Source organism: Panthera onca, chromosome E2, assembly GCF_046562875.1.
Source record: "Panthera onca isolate mPanOnc1 chromosome E2, mPanOnc1 haplotype 2, whole genome shotgun sequence".
Lineage (NCBI taxonomy): Eukaryota > Metazoa > Chordata > Mammalia > Carnivora > Felidae > Panthera > Panthera onca.
In genome coordinates this window covers 4,014,219-4,035,309 of record NC_138353.1, presented here as the reverse complement: position 1 = coordinate 4,035,309, position 21,091 = coordinate 4,014,219, and the positions used below count along the sequence as shown (strand labels likewise).

Genomic DNA, 21,091 nt, shown 5'->3' with positions numbered 1-21,091 from the left:
AGGGGTCTGGAGACTTGATCGCTGGGAGACCCCACGACAGAGCAGGCAGACACCCAGAACCTGTGAGGTTAAGACTCAGCCACGGAGGCCGAAGACCGGCGGACGCGCCCTCCGGGTCTCTTTGCCTTGACCCACTTGCGGCGAAGGGGGGTGGGGGTGGGGGGCGGTGGAAAGAAGTCCCAGCCGACTACAGTTCCCAGCAGACACCGCGGCGGCCCCTTCCCCCAAGTGCGGCCCCTCTCCGCCGGGGCTGATGGAAAATGTAGTCCCAGACCCGGGGCAGGCCGGTTGAATGGTGTGCCTGTGTCTGTGTGTTTGGAGGGGACTGAGCCCCAGAGCTTCGCAGGCTCCCTCGGGGAGCCCAGGCGTCTCCTCGTCTCTGCAGACTCTTGGGTTCCGGGAACTCGGTTCAGTTGGATGCTGGGGACCCCCTTGGCTCCCCCAGCACCGTGGGGGTACCCCCATGCTCTGCCCGCGGCCCCCAGCCCCGCTCCGACCCTCGGCGGGCGGCCTGCCCCTTTAAGAGTGGCCCCGCTGACATCACGGCGGGGGGGGGGGGGGGTGGGCTGGCCCGGCTCCCGGCTCCGCGGCGGCTGCAGGACCCGGCTCCGCTCTGCGCCCGCCTGCTGCTCTGGGGACCCCGGCCCGGGACGCCCCCTCCCGCCTCCTGCAGCCGCCCAGACCCCAGGCTCCGCCCCAGGCCTGGCCAGAGCCCCAGTCCTCCTCAGGGGAGCCCCAGGATTGCCCCCGCGCTCTCTCCTTCTCAGGGTCTCTCTCTCTCTCCCCCCTGTCTCTCTGTCTCTCTCTCTCTGCCTCTTTCCCTAGCTCAAGGTCTCTGGGTCTCACCATCACTCAGCCCAGGGCCTCTGAGCATCTTCCTGTCTCTTTCTGTCTCTGTCTCTCTGGCCTCTCCACTTCCAGAGCCCCGGAATCTCTGAGCCTGAGGGCAGAGGGGGTCTTAGAGCTGATCCTGTCTCTCCTTTCCTCTCTCTCTCTCTGTCTCTTCTAGGCCGTCTCTGTGTCTCCCCTGGTCCCCAGACCTGCGAGTCTCAGCATCTCTCAGCCTCGAGGTCTCCGTGTGTCCCGGACCCTCGGCCCCGTCTCTCTGCCTCTCTGTGCGCCCCTGCCCCTCTCGGGCTCTCTGCCTCTGTTTCTATTCTCTCTCCCTCCCTGCCTCCCCCATTCTCAAGGCCCAGCTCCCTCCCTCCCTGCAGCCTCCCCCTCCCTTCCCGCCCCTCCCCTCCTCCGCAGTAGCCAATGAGCGGCCGCCGGTCCCAGCTCCCGGCGCCGTCCGCCGAGTGAGGCCGCGGGCGCGGGGGGTGGGGGGTGGGAGGCCGGGAGGGGGCCGGGACGCCGGGCTCCGGGGCGGGGGCGGGGGGCGCGGGCACCGGCGACCCCGGTGGCGGCGGCGGCGGCCGGGGGAAGCCGCGGGGCCGGTCATGCGGCTGCGGGACCCGCGGCCCGGAGCGTCCGCCCAGCCCTGAGCGAGGTGAGCGCGAGGGGAGGGTCCTGGAAGGAGTGGGGGGTCCCCTTGAGGTGGCTGGGAGCTAGGGGTTGGGACTAAAAGGGCCCTGAAGGGACCTGGGGTGTGGGATTCTGGCGGTCCGGACGCCCGAGTTCGGGAGGCAATGAGGGGTGGGGGGACATCGGGCCTAGGGAATCCGGGAGGACAGGGTCCGAGGGTCCTGGAGTGGGGCAACTGTACTCTTAATGTCCGAGTCTTAGAGACCGTGGGCCCTGAGGAGGGTGCAGGCCAGGTCCTTGAGGGAGGCCGTCCTGGATGAGGGGGGAGGGCCCGGGCCCGGTGAGAGCAGGATGTGAGTCTGAGAAGGGGTCCCCACGAACGGGGAATACGTTCCTCAAGAGATTGGAGGGAGACGGAGTTTGGACTTGGGGCTTGGAGAATGGGACCCCTGGGATCCGAGGGATCCTGAATCCAGAAGAGGCTGCGATACAGAAGGATAAGAAGGTGGCTCCAGGCCTGGGGGAGGGTCCCAAAGGAAAAAGGGCTAGAGGAGAATGAGATCTGGGCAGGCCACTTGGAGTCAGGAGGAATCAGAGCACAGCAGGAGGGGGTTTCTGAGGGGAAGTGAGAAGGGTGTCAGTGGGCAAGGTCCCAGCTGAGAGTCCAAGGAGTCATGGCGGGTGGGGGGAGCTGAGGTCAGCTACCTGGGACTCAGGCAGTCAGGGTGACGGGTTTTGATGCTTGTTTCTGAGCTGAGTGGACTGGAAGGGGAGCAAGTAGCTAGCGGTTAAGCCCCGGAGCGTCGGGATGGGGGATGGGAGGAAAAGCTGGACAGAGCTCTGCCAGACTTGCATCCCTGACTCCTCCAGGAGGCTGGGGGTGGGTGAGGGCTCTGGGTGCTGAGATGGGGGGTGGGCGGTGATGAAAGTTGTCTGATTCCAAGATCCTTATTGGCATGGGGCAGAGTTTCAAGGCTCCAAGAATTCTGATTAAAGAAAGCGGGGTCTCAAGTCTTGGCTGCATTGAAGGGGGGGGGGGGGGCAGAGAGAGAGGGAGACACAAAATCCGAAGCAGGCTCCAGGCTCTGAGCCATCAGCCCAGAGCCCGACGCGGGGCTCGAACTCATGGACCGCAAGATCGTGACCTGAGTTGAAGTAGGACGCTTGACTGAGCCACCCAGGCGCCCCTTCACCTTCCTCGTTTAAAAAGATGGTGGGGATCCCGGGTATTCAGGGACGCAGAGATCCCTGGATGAAATAGGATGGGAATCCCAAGTTGAGTCCCCCCAAATCATGGGATTGTGTGGTGCAGGGGAAAGTTCTTGGCTGGGGGATGGGGGGACAAGAGTGGAAAGTATGGGATTATGAGCTCCCTAGCTCGAAACTCCAGCTCCCCAACTGGAATTTGGAAGGCCACAGCTATGAACTGGAGATCTCTCGTGTTTTGAGGCTCCAGCGTTAGAGGGATCAGAATTTCAGGTTGGATGTGTAATTGGAAGTCCTAACATTGGAAGTTAGAATCTGGAATCTCTGGTAGGGAATTTGGGGACCTTGTGATGGCACATGAAGGGGGAATCATGGACTTCCTGATTTGGGGGTTTAGGGTTCAGAGCACTGATCCCTAGTTTGAAAGATGGTCTAGGGTACTCTGGCTAGGGTGCTGAATTGAGGGGGTGGGCGGGTCCCAGCTCATGGTTTTGACATTCTGGAATCTCTAGCCAAAATCCAGGCTCCAGGTCTCTGAGTCCCAGTGTTCTGGGATCCAGCAGCTTGAGATGGAGCCCCAGCATCCCAGGTGAACCTGCCTGGATCTGGGATGGGGGGGATTAGGGTTCTGGAATCTTACCTCTGAGTCATGGGCCACGATCTCAGATTGAGGTATCAGATTGAGTTATCAAATTGAGGTCAAGGCACAGGAACAGAGTCAGAAGGTCATGGGGTCAAGGTCCTGGTGTCAGAATTGGGTATTAAATGTCAAGAGAAGAGTCCAAGTGTTTTAACTTGGGCAGGAGCCTCTGCTCAAGGTCTTGGTTAGTGGGTCCTTGGTTAGTGGGACCCTTACTTAGGGTTCTTCTTGTTAGTGACCCACTTGGGGGGTTTCTGGTAACTATTCAGAAACAGACTCCAAGAGAAAAGGGTTAAGGTACCACGAGTCAGGATTGGGGAGATATGCCTGGTTCTTATGTTGGAATGCCTGGTCAGTGTAAGTTTGAGTCATGGGACCAGGCTCAAGGTTAAGGATTCTGGTGGGGGGCTCAGGAAAGGGCCTAAGGTTAGGGTTGGAGGGCCTGGTTCTGGCATTGAGAATATGGGAGTTGAGCTTCTAGTCAGAGTCATGATATTTGGGACCCGGGTCCAGACACATGGTTGGAGCTAAGGTCCAATCTCTGGATCTGGGCTGAAGGGTTACAGTTGAAAATCTTATTCTGGGGCTGGCGATCTGGTGTGGGGCCTCTCATCAGGATCCAGAACACAAGTGTCACGTGTGGGAAGGCCAGGCCTGGGGTTGAAGGTCAACAGTTGATGTCACTGGTTCCCATCCAGAAACGGGGTCATGGATTAGGGCACAGAGGTCAGAGCCTGGGTCCAGTGTCCAGGTGTTTGCTTGGGGTTGGGGAATCTAGTTAGCCCCACCAGGGCTCTCCAGGACACCAGCTTTCTGTCTCTCACTCAGGCCCCGCAGGGCGCCCCCCGCCGCTGACGATGAGTCATTGCAGCAGCCGCGCCCTGACCCTGCTGAGCAGCGTGTTCGGTGCGTGTGGCCTGCTGCTCGTGGGCATCGCGGTCAGCACTGATTACTGGCTGTACATGGAAGAGGGAACGGTGCTGCCACAAAACCAGACCACGGAGGTCAAGATGGCCCTGCACGCAGGCCTCTGGCGGGTCTGCTTCTTTGCAGGTACGGACCTCACCTGCCTTCCATTCAACTGCCCCTGCCTTGCCTGGGACCCGAGAGCCCTTACCTGTACTTCTATCCTTTGGGTTCCAGAAGTCCAGAAACTGGTCCTGTTTTTCTCCTGGAGACCCGACCTCTAGCCCTTTATGTCCTGGATCTGAGAGCCCCATGCTCACACAATTCCAGGGTCCCTAATCCCTGGAGAGTCCATCAGTCCTTGTCTCCTGGACAGTTCCAGTGTTGAATGGGCAGAATAAAAACCCTGCCTCTCCGGAACTCAGGAGCCTCTCATCCAGCTTTACCTTCTTGTCTTCCCCCCCCCCCCCCCCCCCCAGGCCGGGAGAAGGGTCGCTGTGTGGCCTCGGAGTATTTCCTTGAACCGGAGATCAACTTGGTGACGGAAAACACGGAGAATATTCTGAGTGAGGGGAAGCGGGGGCGGGGGGCAGGCAAAGGGGGGCAGGATCACAGGGAGAGTCCTGGGAGAAAGGGCAGCACCAGGGAAGGGGTGGGGTGGAAGGGAAGGAGTGGAAGCTTGAAAGAAGGCAGAGGCTGGATGAAGAGAACCGTCCAGGTTGATGGGGCGGGGCCTGAGCAGTGGGTGGAGTCAACAGGAATGGGGTGGGGCCAAACCAAAAGGGGTGGGGCCTGGGCTAAGGAATGGGGCCAGCAGTGGAGGTATGGGAAAGGGGAGGAGCCACAAAGGGGGTGGGGATGGTGGGAGTGGAGAGTTAGGGGGAACGGGAAGGTGTCACCCCCCCCCCCCCAGAGTCTCCCCTCACCCCCTGTCTCTCCCTTTACCCCTCTCTCAGAGACGGTGCGCACAGCCACCCCCTTCCCCATGGTCAGTCTCTTCCTAGTGTTCACGGCCTTCGTCATCAGTAACATCGGCCACATCCGCCCACAGAGGACCATTCTGGCCTTCGTTTCTGGTATCTTCTTCATCCTCTCGGGTGAGCCCAAGGAAAGGACTTAGGGGCTGGGGGACTGTTGCTGGTTCCAGGAACCTGTGGTCTCTCTTCCACTAAGAAAGCCGCTTCCTTGCTGTGTGATCTGGAGGGGTTGCAGAACCTCTCTGAGCCCCCACTTTCCTTCTCTGTGAAATGGAAATCACAGCACCCATTTCACAGCTTGTTGGGAGGACCAAATCATAGCGAATGTTTATGGGGTGCTAATTAGGTATGGGGCTCTGTTCTGATGCTCTCCACAACCCTGTGAGGTAAATGCTATCAACAGCCCCATTTTACAGATGCAGAAACAAATGATCAGAGAGATGAAGTAATTTGCTCAGGCCCATACAACCAGTGACACAGAGCTGGGACTCAGCCTCACACCTTTCGCCTCCAGAGGCTGTGTTTTTTAACCACTCCTGGTATTTTAGCAGTTAACATATCATAAGGGTCTTTATTTTCTGTGCAACATTGTATTCGAAAATTTTTCAAATAGAAAAGTGGAAAGGATTTTGGAATGAACACCCGTGGACGGACCCACCACTTAGAGTCAACTGTTACCCTATTACTAGACTTGCTTTGCCCCGTATCTGTCCATCTATCTATATTTCTATCCATCCATGAATCCACCTTTATTTCTTTATGCAGTTCAAAGAAAAGTGTCCATAAATCTCACCCAAAGTATTTCACCATGCACATCATTAGCTACATTTCAATATTTGTTTGTTTCTTCTTTTGAGACATGAGGATCTTTTGCACAAGTGATCTCACACCTTTTCCATCACATCTTTGCCAGGGAGTGTTATTATTAGCACTCACTTGATAAAATGGGGGCACTGAGGCCCACAGTTGTGCAGGGAGTTGCCCAAGATGCATAAACTGGTGCTGGGGGACCGAGTGTCCTGAGCTCCCCTGCAGAGTTCTGTCTTAGGTGTTACCCTCCTCCAGTGTCAGCACTGCATGGTCCATTTCAGTCCATCTCAGCTCAGTTCAGCCCAGGTCAACTCAGCCCTAACACATTTAACTCATCAATCTGGTCCAACTAACCCCAGTGTATTTTGACTCAGTTCTTCAACTTGGCTCAGATTCATTCAACATAATTTAGTTACACTCCATTCGGGTCCTTCTAATTCAGTTGATATTTTATGAACAAAGCCCGCATACGTCTCATTTCCATTCTGTCCCCTGGGTCCTGCACTTGGATCCCTCTGTAGTGTTGGCTCCACAGATAGTTGAAGATGGATGTTTGGGTACCCCCAATCTCCTCCCTGCTCCTCAGCCAGCTTTCTCCAGGCCAAACCTCCCCCCTGCCTCCAACCTAACCTGAAGAGACGTTTTCCAAAGAAACCAGGGTGCAACCTGCCTGTAAACTTGAATCGCAGCATGTGGAGCCAGACACTGAGCTAAAATAAGGCACATAGAATATCACCATCCCAGAGCGTCAGAGCTGAAAGGGCTCATCGTTTTTTGTATGGAAAAATAGTGTCCTAGGAGAGAGAGGAAGTGGGGCGAGGGTAGTCGCTTTTATTCAATCTACCCAAAACACTAGAAGGAAAATCCCATTGTTTGCTGTTCACAGAAGGGGTAGTGTAGCCCAGTGACAGAGTAGTCGGTTAGCATAGAGGGTGTTCTCCTCCCAAAACCCAGGCTCATGCTCCTGTGGTGCCCCAGGACCTGACTTCCCAAGATCAGGCTGAGGATCGATGGTGCTGTCATGGCTGGAGGTCAGGCCTCTGATGTACCAACAGAGCAATTTGGGGAGATTGAAGCCTGCTTCCTAAAGCCCTTTCTTGAGTTCATTTCACAAAATACGGCCTATGGTCATGTGCTTTCAAGGTTTTGGGGTGTAGTTACTGACAGTTCATACTGCTGTGAACCTAGAAAACCCTGCATTCAAATTCTTCCCCTTAACTTCATGGGCTACAGTATGGAATTGCTGAGAGGAAATATCTTTTTTTTTTAATGTTTTTATTTTTATTTTTGAAGGAGAAAGAGACAGAGTGTGAGCAGGGGAGAGGCAGAGAGAGTGGGAGACAAAGAATCCAAAGCAGGCTCCAGGTTCTGAGCTGTCAGCACAGAGCCTGACATGGGGCTGGAACCCACAAGCTGTGAGATCATGACCTGAGCTGAAGTCAGACACTTAACTGACTGAGCCACCCAGGCACCCCTTTAAAAAAATGTGTTTTTTTTTTTTATTTTTTTTTTAACGTTTATTTATTTTTGAGACAGAGAGAGACAGAGCATGAACGGGGGAGGGGCAGAGAGAGAGGGAGACACAGAATCGGAAGCAGGCTCCAGGCTCTGGGCCATCAGCCCAGAGCCCGCCGCAGGGCTCGAACTCACGGACCGCGAGATCGTGACCTGAGCTGAAGTCGGACGCTTAACCGACTGAGCCACCCAGGCGCCCCTAAAAAAATGTTTTTAAGTTGATTTATTTTGAGAGAGAGAGAGAGAGACAGAGAGAGAGAGAGAGAGAGAGAGAGAGAGAGAGAACGCAAGTGGGGGAAGGGCAGAGAGAAAGAATCCCAAGCAGGCTCCACACTGTCAGCCCATGGGGCTCGAACTCATGAAACCATGAGATCATGACCTGAGCTAAAACCAAGAGTCAGACGCTTAACCGACTGAGCCACCCAGGTGTCTGGAGAAGACAAATCTTAGGGAATACCAAACCCATGTAGGGCCAAATGGTACCTATTTCAGGCTTTGTGAGTCATAGGGTTGTGGTGTCAAAACAACCAGAGGTGTAGCGGTGGGCATGGCTGTGTCCCAGCGATACTATTTATAGATCTTGACATTTGAGTTCCATGTAATTTTCACGAGCCATGAAATATTCTTCTTGTTTTGTTTTGTTTTTCTCACCATTTAACAATGGAGAAACCATGCTTAGCTCACAAACCATACAAAAACAAGTGTTGGAGCAAACGGTAGTTTGCTGACCCCTGGTCCAGATCATAGATGTGAAGGGCAACCATACATATATACATACATGGTACTAATCACAGCAACAGCCAAAATAATAAGCACTTCATGGAGTGCCATGGTTTGGGGAAGTCTTAAGTGCTTTATGCAGGTTTTTTCGTTTTCTTTACCTCGTAAGGCAGATGCCACTGTGATTCTCATTCTCCAAGTGAGGAAACAGAAGCACTCACCCGTGACCTTGCTCCATAGTGGAAGCAGGATCCCCCACCCAAGCTTTCACTATGGCACTGTATTGCCCCACCAAAATGAAAAATCACACACAAAAAATGGGGCACCTGGTTGGCTCAGTCAGTAGAGCATGGGACCCTTGATCTTGGGGTGAGTTTGAGCCCCATGTTGGGTGTAGAGATTACTCAAAAAAATAAGAAAATAAAAAATAAAAAGCTTTTTAAAAAATCATAAAAATTAAAGAGATTTAAAAGTAGAGGAAAGGATGGAAACAGTACCAGCTTCTTAGATCCTAGAACAGAATAATCTAGTCTATCTGCCTCATGTTCCCAGTGAGGAAACCAAGACTTGGAGAGAGAGACAGGAGTTAGTTGCCCAAGGGCTGGTAAATGGTGGGTTTGGCATTCAATTCTGGATAAAGTGGTGGGAGATTTGGGGCAGGGGAGGGATTGGGTCACACCTGGGTGCTAAGCATCTTTCAGGGAGCATGTTGGGAATGGACTAGTAGGGGGGAAAGAAAAGAAATTGGCAAACCAAGGAGGAAGCTTATGCAGTGGTTTGGGCAAGAGCAGCTGGGGCCTGAGCTGGGCTAGGGATGGAAAGCTAAAGGCAACAGGATGACTTTGACAGAGAAGTAGATCGACAGAAGAATCAATGGAACCAGATGACTGACTCGATATGGTTGGTGAGAGAAGCAGGGAGGAGGATGGAATGTCATTGATTTTCTTTTTCCAGGTCATAAGAAGCATGCTTCCCATGCAAAGCCCATATTAACCCCTGACCCGCAACATGCATCTACTCATTCATTTGCTCATCAAACATTTACCCAGACATCCTACATGCCAGGTCCTGAACAGAGCACTGAAGATGTGGCTGAATCCTAAGTGAGAGCTCACATGCAGTCAGTTACAAAACAGCCCCAATTACCCAGCAAATCAAAACTACACACTTGCTTAAATCCCTTCAATGCTCAGTGGATTCCCATCGCACTTAGAATACATCCAAACTCCCCATGCTAGCCTACAAGGTTTTCCATGATTTGGCTACTGCTCAGATCTCTGACCTCATTTCCTAACCCACTAACACTCTCTTCATTGCTTACAACCTCAGCCACACTGGCCTCCTTCTATTCCTTGAAAATGCTCATCTCAGTCCCATGTGAGGACTTTGCACTCATTATCCCTTCATGCTTGGAAGTCTCTTCCTCCTGGTACTCAAAGGGCTTGAACTTTCTCCCTTCAGAGTTTGTCTCCCTGACAACAGTATGTAATATTGCCTCACCCCCACTATACTATGTACCACATTGCAAACTTTATATTTGTTTCATCACACTTATTGCTATTGTCATCTTATTTGCTTCCTGCCTCCTACCAGAATGTACCCTCCAAAATACATGGACACTTACAAACATTCTCTCATTTGTGTCTGCAAAGCCTAGATGAGTTTCTGGTACAAACTACACATTGAAATATTTGTATGAAGGATGAATGATAAGGACAGCTTAAGGCATTCTGGGAAAGGGGAAGATGTATTAACTTGGTACAGTAGGGTGGTGGAGGGTGGTGGTGGAGTGACCTGGGAGGGCTTCCAAGAGGAGGTGACATCTGAGTAGATGAAGCTGAAAGGGCGAGGGGGAATTTTTCAAATGAAGAAAGAATAGTGCCTTGTACGGTGGTGGAATTTACAGCAGGTGTTAATGCCCTAGAAAGCATCTAAGGCAGAGGTAGACTCATGTGCAGCTCTCCATGGTCCTGAAACCGTATTGTTCTAAGGCCGGGTTGTTTCTATTCAGCTTGGAATGTAGGTGATTCTTGCCTAGGGTGATATTCTGAACCAGATGTGGGGCGAGGTGGGGGGGGGGGATGTAGTGGGAGTTGGATCACAGAGAAAGGAACTGGGGAGGGAAGGAGGGAGAAAGAGGAGAAAGGAGAAAAAAAGGGGAAAGATTATTTTTGGAGAACCAGAGCCACTACAAAATATCCAGGAAGTAGAAAGAATGATGAGAATAACTTTTGCTATTGTTTTTACATGATTTTTAATTACTAAAAACAAAAAAAAAAGCAAAAAAAAAGCCACAAAAAATTCTCTCTCTTTGGAAATATTTGTTTATTTGTTTCCTTATCAACCTTTGTTCCTGACTTGCCTTATGCAGAATGTCTGTTGTTTAGAACTGTCATCTAAAACGGAATCAAGGTGGTTAGCAGGAGTCAGATCACAGAATCTGGGATGTCAGGCTGAGGAATGAAAAACTGTGCACAACAGGGAGCCAAGGAAGAATTTTGACAAGAGAAGGCTAGAGTTTGTATGGGTTTTAGAAAGAACCAGTACCTAAAGCAGGGAGATAGGGATTTAAGGGCAATGGTATAAGCATTGACAATAAACCTTAACTGGGCCAGAGGATTTGTGGTTACAAGAAGTTTTTTTTTTGTTTGTTTGTTGTTTTGAGAGAGAGAGAGAGAGAGAGAGAGCAGGGGAAAGGGGCAGAGGGAGAGAGAGAGAATCTCAAGCAGGTTCCACACTAAGCGCACAGCCCAACACAGGGCTCTATCCCATGACCCCGGGGCCATGACCTGAGCTGAAATCAAGAATATGGGGCCCCTGGGGGCCCCTGGGTGGTTCAGTCGGTTAAGCAGCTGACTTCGACTCAGGTCATGATCTCGCTGTCCGTGAGTTCAAGCCCCGCGTCAGGCTCTATGCTGACAGCTCGGAGCCTGGAGCCTGTTTTGGATTCTGTTTCTCCCTCTCTCTGACCCTCCTCCATTCATGCTCTGTCTCCCTCTGTCTCAAAAATAAATAAACGTTAAAAAAAAAAAAAGAATATGGGGCACCTGGGTGGCTCAGTCGGTCAAGCATCCGACTTCAGCTCAGGCCATGATCTCACGTTTGTGAGTCCGGACCCCACATTGGGCTCTGTGCTGACAGCTCAGAGCCTGGAGCCAGCTTTGGATTCTGTGTCTCCCTCTCTCTCTGCCCCTCCACTGCTCTCTCTCTCTCTCTCTTTTAAAAATAAATAAATGTAAAAAAAAAAAAAAAAGAATTGGATGCTCAACCAACTGAGACACCCAGTTACCCCACAAGAAGGGGTTTTGATTTATGAGAGATTCAGGAAGTAAAATGGACATGACTTGATGACTGAGAGTCTTTGGTGGATGAGAAAGAGAGAGAGAGAGAGTAAAATCAGGATGACTCCCCTGGTACCTGACTAGGGTACTAGGGACATGGGTACTTGAGTGAGTGTGGATTGTAGGATTCCTTTGCTATTTCTTTTCTTTAAGCCTGGTCATCTTTCTGGATCTATCTCGGATGCTTTTCCACCACACTTTGTGGGCCCACTCTTCTTGAATACCAAAATTATGGAATTCTAGAAATTGAAAGTGCTATGGATGTTCAGAGCAAGGAAAAGTTAATTCCTAGAGGAAATGGAGAAATGGGGGGATTTAGCATGCATTCAAAAAAAGAAAGCAACTAATGAGCTTTGCTAGAAGCTCGAGTTGCTTGGCAAGTATACTCATCCATTCAACTGGTATTTATTATTGTGCTACATGATAGCGATGCAAACAGGAACAAGGTAGTCTAGTTCCAAGCATCCCAGTGGGGGAGATGTATGGTGGAAACAATTACAGATACAAATTACATGTTAGGTAGTAATCAGAGTGACAAAAAAATAGGACAGGGGAAGGAGAGTAATGGGGGGCATTATCTCAATCACTCCAATCTTTTTTAGATGTTATTTTTTGAGAGAAAGAGAGAGAGAGAGAGCGTGCATGAGCGGGGGAGGTGCAGACAGAGAGGGAGACATAGAATCTGAAGCAGGCTCCAGGCTCTGAGCTATCAGAATGGAGCCCAATGAGGGGCTTGAACCCACCAGCCATGAGATCATGACCTGAGCTGAAGTTGGACGCTTAACCAACTGAGCCACCTAGGCGCCTCACTCCAATTTTTTTTAGTTTATGCATTTATTTTGAGAGGGCAGGGGCAGAGAGAGAAGGAGAGGGAGAATCCCAAGCAGGCTCCCCACTGTCAGCCCAGAGCCTGATGTGGGGCTCAATCCCACAACCGTCAGATCATGACCTAAGCCAAAATTAAGAGTCCAATGCTTAACTTACTGAGCCACCCAGTTGCCCCAATCCGTCCAATTTTTTAATGAAAACTTTGAAATCAATAGAAGAGTGCAATGAGCATTGTATACTTTCCTCCACCTGAATCCTGCACTTTTCTGATGTTTTGCCATATTCTTTCTCTTTTTTTCCACCCTCCTCTTTTTCTCCCCTCTCCCCATGCTTTTCTGGGACGTTACCATTTATTTATTTTTTTTTAACGTTTATTTATTTTTGAGACAGAAAGAGACAGAGCATGAATGGGGGAGGGGCAGAGAGAGGGAGACACAGAATCGGAAGCAGCCTCCAGGCTCCGAGCCATCAGCCCAGAGCCCGACGTGGGGCTCGAACTCACGGACCTCGAGATTGTGACCTGAGCTGAAGTCGGACGCTTAACCGACTGAGCCACCCAGGCGCCCCGACATTACCATTTAAAATTAAGTTATGGACATCACAATAGTTCATCTCTAAACACTGTAGGATGCATCTCTTAAGAGGAAGGGCATTCTACTACACCACCATTATCATACCAAGAAATCTTCCAGTAATGCCATAATATAATTTATTCCATTCGCAGACTGTCCCATTGTTTCAAGAATGCCTTTTATAGCTCCCCTCCCCAAACCAGGATTCAAGCTTGGTTCACACACAGCATTTAGTTCACGTCTCTTTTACTCTAGACTAGTTCCCCCACTATTTTTTTTTTACAACACTGACTTCTAAAATGTACTTCATTATAAAAATACAGAAAGAATAGTATAAATAAGTGAAATCCCGTGTATCCTTCCCTCAGCTTCAAAAAGTTACCAACATATGGCGAATCTTTTTTTAGTCCCACGGCCGTATCTCCCTTCTGCACTTCGCTACGTTATTTTAAGGCCAGCCTCTGCCATTAAATCGTTTTTACCCACAAATATTTCAGTATATCTCGGAGAAGTAAGTACTTTGTTATTTAACATAGCCATCATGCCCAAACAATTAAGAATAGCTGCTTAATATCATTTAATATCTACTCAGGGTTCTCCTTCCCCACATATCTCATAAATAACTGCCTTTTTACAGTTAGTTTGTCGCAAATCAGGATTCAAATTCCACCTGTGCATTTAGCTGATAGATCTCTGAAGCGTCTTTTAATCTATAATAGTCTCTCTCCTATTTTTTCCTTGCCACTTATTTGTTGCTGAAATCTGGTCATGTGTCTTGTAGAATTCCCACCTCCAGGATTTTTCCCGTTGCCCTCTCATGTTGTGTAATATGCTCATTCATCCCTGTGTTTACCTATAAAACTGTTGATCCAATCCAGGTTTATGGGTTTCCGGTGTGTGTGTGTGTGTGTGTGTGTGTGTGTGTGTTTGGCAAAAAAATACTTCAAAGATAGGTGGTGCTGTTTATATCCTACCGCACTGCATCCAGAGACACAATGCCTGGTTGTCTGTCTTTGGGGGGTGTTAAGAATGATCACTGGATGCAGTGTTACTGGCTTGACCCATATCACTGTCCTTTGGAAGCCTGCTGACCAAGGTGTCAGTTACTATAGAAGGTCCCCGTCTTAGATCTGTTTGATTGTTTTTCCATGGCGTCGTTTGATTTGTTCCTTGTTGCTTGCTTTCTCTGTAAACTGGGAGTCATGTCTACACTAGAGGCTTTATTAGATCCAGGTTAAAAATGTTTGGCAAGCAGATACAGAGGAGTGCTGCGTTCGTATGTCCCATCACTTCGGGTGGTGAATAATGTCAGGTCGTTCCCCGTGACGGGAACAAAGTTTGAAACTTTGGTAAAGGTAATGGTCATCAGGGCTGTTCATTGAAAAGGGAGTTTCCTCTTTCTAATGAATAAGTGATTTCCCGGGTGATACTTTGGTACCTTGGGGAGGAAAAATCCTGTTTTGGAATACCTAGTTTGTTGAATTTCTTTTTGTTGTTCTGGAAAAAAATTTCAACCTACGGAAAAATTAGCCAAAAATAATGCAGTAAACTCACATATACCCTTCCGGTGGACCAAATTTTAATGTTTTGCCATGTTCTCTCTCTCTTTCTATCCATATTGTATCTGAGATATATATATATATATAAACCTAAATATATGTATACACTTGAACATAAGTAGCAAACACCTCACCCCTAAATACTTCAGCAAGTATCTCCTAAAAACAAGTGTATCCATTCCCTTTTCTTTCATTTTTAATGTTTTTATTTATTTTTGAAAGAGAGAGAGAGAGAGAGACAGATCATGAGCAGTGGAGGGGCAGAGGGAGAGGGAGACACAGAATCCAAAGCAGGTTCTAGGCTCTGAGCTGTCAGCTCAGACCCTGATGCAGGGCTTGAACCCACAAACCGTGAGATCATGACCTGAGCTGAATTGGACGCTTAACCGACTGAGCCACCCAGGCGCCCCTCCATTCCCTTTTCTAACCACAGTACAATAATCAAATTCAGGAAGTTTAACATTTATACAATATTATAGCTAAAACACCATCCATATTCAAATTTCACCAATGGTCCCAATGCTGTCTTTTGTAGTCATTTCTGCCCCCTCTCATCCCAATTCAGTTTGCAATCTAGGAGCATACGTTGTATATCCCCATCCTGTCTCTTTCGTTGCCTTTCATCTTTTATATAGTTCCTGTGCCTTTTTAAAGAAGAAATATCTTTCATGTTGACTTTTTTTGAAGAGCTCAGCCAGTTGTCTAGTGGAATGGCCACAGTTTCCTTAGGAGTGGATTCAGGTTACACATTTCCAGCAGGAAGGCCATGTAAATGGAGTTGTGGCACGCTCACATCAGGAGGTAATGGTGTCAGTCAACTCCACTATTGGTGATGTTCGTTTTGGTCACTTGCTTGAGATGGTATGTTAAGTTCCTTAATGATAAAAGAAGCTTTTATTTTTTTTATTTATTTATTTTTGAGAGAGAGAGAGAGAGAGAGAGAGAGAGAGAGAGATGAGTGAGTGGGAGAGGAAGAAGAGAGAAGAGAAGGAGACACAGAATCCAAAGCAGGCTCCAGGCTCTGAGCTGTCCAATGCGGGACACGAATCCATGAACCTTGAGATCATGACCTGAGCCAATCTCACAATCCCTCAGTCATGAGATCATGGTCCATGAGTTCAAGCCCTGCGTGGGGCTCCGTGGTGACAGCTCAGAGCCTGGAGCTTGCTTTGGATTCTGTGTCTCCCTCTCTCTCTGACCCTCCCCCCCCCCAAAAAAAATAAACATTAACTTTTTAATGTTAATTTATTTTTGAGAGAGAGACAGAGTGCTAGCAGGGGAGGGGCAGAGACAGAGGGAGACACAGAATCCAAAGCAGCTGTCAACACAGAGCCTGACACAGGGCTCAAACCCATAAACTGTGAGATCGTGTCCTGAGCCGAAGTCAAATGCTCAACTGACTGAGCCACCCAGATGCCCCAAGAACCCTCTTCATTTTTAAAAATATTTATTTATTCTAGAGAGAGAGAGAGCACTAATGGGAGAGAAGCAAAGAGAGGAGGAACAGAGGATCCAAAGTGAGCTTGGCACTGACAGCAAAGAGCCCAATGTGGGGCTCGAACTTACAAACCATGAGATCATGACCTGAGCCAAAGTCAGACATGTAACCACCCAGGTGCCCCAGGAACTCTCTTCAGACTAGTCCCTGCATCCTTTTCTGATATGTTCCCATTTTTTTTTTTTTTTTTTTTTTTGCATATTTCTTTGCTTTATGGCACAATTACACTTTTATTGCCTCTCCCCCAGGCTTCAAATTAGCTACTTCTTCTGGAAGCCCTAGCTTATTATTTAGTGAGGGATGATATTAGAGACCAAACTCTGGGTGCTTGCTGTGCTCATTGCTGCTGGGGTGTCACTGCTGCTAGGATGCTTCAGGGCACAAAGTGGGGAATCATGTGCTTGTAAAACAGGAGTTTTATACTGACGCCCCAGGGGTTCTTCCTTACCTCACCCCATTCTTATCTGTGTCTTCCTTTCTTCCAAATGAAAAATTCCAGCTCCCTAAATATCAGTATATTTGAACATTTGCTCAACCCTACACTGCTTAAGAACTGCTACCTCTAGACCACTGCCCCCCAAATCCACTAAGGTTCAAGATTTCTCTGCAGATCTTTTGTCTTTAGAGTGAAAAATATAATCAAAGTACCGTATTCAAAAGTCACTTGGAATAATACTTTTACTCCTTCCTGTGGTTGTGCTACTCGTTTGATACAAACTTAGCTTCATTTATTTTTGTTTGTATCCAATTTTAGGTTTTTCTCCATCCTTGTTGGTTTCATCTTTTGAACATATAAAACATTACCATTGTTCCAAGGGTCCAGATCATGCAAAAATCAGCAACGCCACTTTTCTCTCATCCCTTCCTTCCTCTTCTCCCTTATCTCCTGCAGGCGATCAGCCTCGTTTTTTGTTTTCCTTACCATGTCTCTTTTTGCAAAAATAAACAGATGCACATATGCATTTTATGTACTTTTTTTTTTCCTTAAAAGCTAGCATTCTGTATACTCGTAGATTCTTCTGCGCATTACTCTTTCTTGTTGTTGTTGTTGTTAAGCTGAGTGACAGTGTCTGGAACTCTCACTGAATGGCACACCAGTTCATAGAGACCATCCTCATTCTCATTTCACAGTGGCACAGTCGTCTGCTCTGGGATGTGTTACAATGTATCCCACTCATCCTCTCTGTAAGTTCATCTAGGTCATTTCCATTGTTTTGCAGTTATGAGTAATGTGGTGAATTAACATGTGCATATGTGCTTTCGTGTGGTTGGACAGATAGCTTCAGGGTAAATTCTTATGCGTGAGATGGCTGAGTTAAAGGACAGATACATGTGTGGTTTTGTTAGATTTGGCCAGATTCCCCTCCACAGGGCCTGGGCCATTTTACACTCCCACTAGCAACACATAAGAGCTGCCGTTTCCCTAGCTTCACCAAAAGAACATGTTGTGAAGGTTATTAACTTTTGGTGACCTGATGGTTGAGAAACAGTATCTCTTCACGGTTCCCATTTCTTCTATTCTGAGTAAAGGAGCATTTTTAAAAATGTTTATTTATTTTGAGAGAGAGAGAGACAGAGAGAGAGAGCAGGGGAGGGGCAGAGAGAGAGGGAGAAAGAGAATCCCAAGTAGGCTCTGCACGGTCAGCACAGAGCCCGATGCAGGGTTCCATCTCATGAACCCATGAGATCATGACCTGAGCCAAAACCAAGAGTTGGATGCTTAACCGAATGAGCCACCCAGGCACCCCAAGAGCATTTTTTTTAATTTATTTTTAATTTATTTTTTAATTTTTTTTTCAACGTTTTTTATTTATTTTTGGGACAGAGAGAGACAGAGCATGAATGGGGGAGGGGCAGAGAGAGAGGGAGACACAGAATCGGAAACAGGCTCCAGGCTCCGAGCCATCAGCCCAGAGCCTGACGCGGGGCTCGAACTCACGGACCGCGAGATCGTGACCTGGCTGAAGTCGGATGCTCAACCGACTGCGCCACCCAGGCGCCCCAAGAGCATTTTTTTTTTAAACAAGGAGCTCAAAGAAGGGACAAAGGAAGAGAGATGTAAATGAAGTGAAAGAGAGACTTGGAGAAGCCTGGAGGAAGAGTCTTGCAGTTGGAGGGAACAGCAAGAGCAAAGGCCCTGAGACAGAAATAAGCTGGACAAGTTTAAGGCAGGGTGAGACAGTCATGTGATCTAAGTAGAGGGAGCTCAGAGAAACTGACCAGGGATGAGGCTGGTGACACTCAGATCGTGTATGCGTTGCAATTCAGGGGTCAGGAAAGTTTTCCTGTAAAAAGCCAGATATGAATATCCTCAGCTATACAGGCTGTGCTTGCCACTGTGAGTGCAGGCCACACAGGAGCAAAGGGGCGTGGCTGTGCACCAATAAAATTTTATTTATAGACCCTGACATTAGAAATTCATATACTTTTTTCTTAAGTTCACTTATTTATTTTGAGAGAGAGAGAGAGCACAAGCTGGGGAGGGGCAGAGAGAGAGAGAGAGAGAGAGAGAGAATCCCAAGTGGCCTCCACGCTGTCAGCACAGAGCCCAACGCGGGGCTTAAACTCAAGAACCGCGACATCATTACCTGAACTGACACTGAGAGTCAGACGCTTAACCGACTGAGCCCCCCAGGCCGCCCCTGAAATGCATATACTTTTTGAACTGAGGTATTCTAATTCAGAAAACATAAAGTTGTATGATTCAGTGGTTTTCGTATATTTGCAAGGTGGTATAATTATCCCTATCACCCGATCTCACAACATTTCATTACTCCAGAAAGAAACCTCTTACCCTTTAACAACAGTCGGAATCTCCCCTCCACCCCATTCCTTGGCAGCCGCTAATCTACTCTCTGTGTCTACGGATTTGCCTATTTTCAACATCACATATAAATGGAACCCTACAGCACGCATCTGTCTTCCTTCTCTTGAGCTTATTTTCTAAGTTCATCCACGTGGCCATATATATCAGTATGCCGTTCCTTTTTTTGGCTGAATAATATTCCTTTATACGGCTATACCACATTTTGTTTATCCACTTAGTTGATAGACATTTGGGTTGTTTCCGCTTTTCGGCTATTAAGAATGCTGCTACAAACATTCATGCAAAGTTTTTGTGTGAACATATGTTTCCTATTCTCTTGGGTGGAGATCCCCAGTGGAGGAATCGCTGGGTCATGTGGTAATTCTATCTTTAACACTTTTAGGAACTGCCAACTGAAATTCGCATACTTTTTACATGCCACAAAATATCATTCTTCTTTTGATTTTTTTCCCAACAATTTAATTCTATGAAAGCCATGCTTAGCTAGAAGGGCCATACAAAAACAGGATGTGGGTGGGATTTAGCCCATGGCGCATAGTTGCTTGTTGTTGTTATTATTATTCATACAGTCTCAACCCAGGCCTCATCCTTTAGGACTCAGACAAAGACCATTCTTCCAGGAAGCTTTCCTTGGCTTCCCCTGCCCCTGCCTCTGTCCCTGCCCCTCACCTATGTGGGCTGGTGCCTCTTCTGGACCTAGAGAACTCTGTGCTACTACTTCCCTTACTGTGCATATCACCGTGTATGCCACGACTGACCAATGCCCACATCTCCCTTCCCCAATTGCTCTGTGAGCTCCTGGACAGCAGATTAGGGGAGGAGTGAGGAGAGGAAGTTCATTCATCTCTGCGATCCCTGCACCCAGCCAAGGCCCAGCACAAGGGGCTTCAGGAAAAAAAAAAAAAAAGGAATTTAGTTCAGGACCCAGCAGGGAAGAGAGGGGAGGGGGCAGGAAGGGGCGGCAGTGATATGGGGGAGGGGCTGGGGCTGGAGCAAGGGATTCACTGCTAACGGCCCAAGGGCCCCCTCTGCTCCCCCAGGCCTCTCCTTGGTGGTGGGCTTGGTCCTTTACATTTCCAGCATCAATGACGAGGTCATGAACCGGCCCAGCAGCTCTGAGCAGTATTTCCACTATCGCTACGGGTGGTCTTTTGCCTTCGCCGCTTCCTCCTTCCTACTGAAAGAGGTGATGTCTGCGGGCCCCAGACTTGAATGGAGAGGGCTCTGGGGGGCCCTCATTCCTGGGTCCAGGAGGAAGAGGAAGCTGGGGGTGTAGACTTTGGATTTAAGAGGGAGGTGGCAGCTGAGGGCCTAACCTCTGGGTCCTGGAGGAGGGGTCTGGGAGCTCCCAACTTCTGGGGTCCTGGGGGAGGAGGGGCTGGGAGGCTGGACTCCTGGGTCTGAGCGAGATGGGGGTGGGGGGTCTGGAGTCTTGGGGTCATCGGGAGCTTGGGGTGGGGGGGCCAGCCTCTGGGACTCTGATCATGCGTTGCCACAGGGGGCTGGCGTGATGTCCGTGTACTTGTTCACCAAGCGCTACGCGGAGGAGGAGATGTACCGTCCGCACCCGGCCTTCTACCGCCCGCGACTCAGCGACTGCTCGGACTACTCCGGCCAGTTTCTGCAGCCCGAGGCGTGGCGCCGCGGCCGCAGCCCCTCCGACATCTCCAGCGACGTCTCCATCCAGATGACTCAGAACTACCCTCCAGCCATCAAGTACCCGGACCACCTGCACATCTCCACCTCGCCGTGCTGAGGCCTGCCCCTCGGAGCCCCCCTCTCCTCCTCTCCCTCCTCCTCCTCTTCCTCCTTCTCAGGGGTCTCCAGCCCCACAGCTCCGCACCCTCCCTCCGGGCTTCGGGATGCGTCCCGGAGGACTGCGTGCACGCTACAGCCGCGTCCGCTTCCCGGTGGCCCCGCCCCGCCGCCCTAGCCCCTCCCACTTGCCAAGGGCTCCTCCCCCTATCGGTCCCGTCCACTTGCAGACGGCCCCGCCTCCTCTCCCTGGGGCCCGCCCCTTTCCTCGGGCCCCGCCCCGCCCTCCAGTCTCCTCCCCACCGCTTTCCCTCCTGTGCGCACCCAGCGCGCACCCAGCGCGCAGGGCCCGCGGTGCCCAGCGCCCACCCACCCTGAGCCCCGCAACCCGCCGCCGCCTCGCCGCAGGGGCGCTGGGCTGGAGAGTAGGTTCGGCAGCCGCCTGGAATGCCAACCATTCTCTTCTCCCCTGG

The 21,091-nt window shown here is 49.7% G+C and overlaps 1 protein-coding gene across 2 annotated transcripts; it reads left to right on the top strand.

Annotated features, from left to right (window-relative positions):
* The first annotated feature begins 564 nt into the window (after positions 1-564).
* Positions 565-20,725, top strand: CACNG7 (calcium voltage-gated channel auxiliary subunit gamma 7). Of its 2 annotated transcripts, none has more exons than XM_060652657.3 (6): positions 565-1,489; positions 4,139-4,363; positions 4,696-4,782; positions 5,173-5,292; positions 19,904-20,049; positions 20,362-20,725. In XM_060652657.3, exons 2-6 carry the CDS (start codon positions 4,168-4,170, stop codon positions 20,617-20,619), a joined length of 807 nt encoding a protein of 268 aa, XP_060508640.1. In that variant the 5' UTR covers positions 565-1,489; positions 4,139-4,167; the 3' UTR covers positions 20,620-20,725. The 2 variants fall into 2 exon arrangements, with proteins under 2 accessions (XP_060508640.1, XP_060508639.1); XM_060652656.3 differs by having other exon boundaries at positions 5,173-5,313.
* Positions 20,726-21,091: the final 366 nt, after the last annotated feature.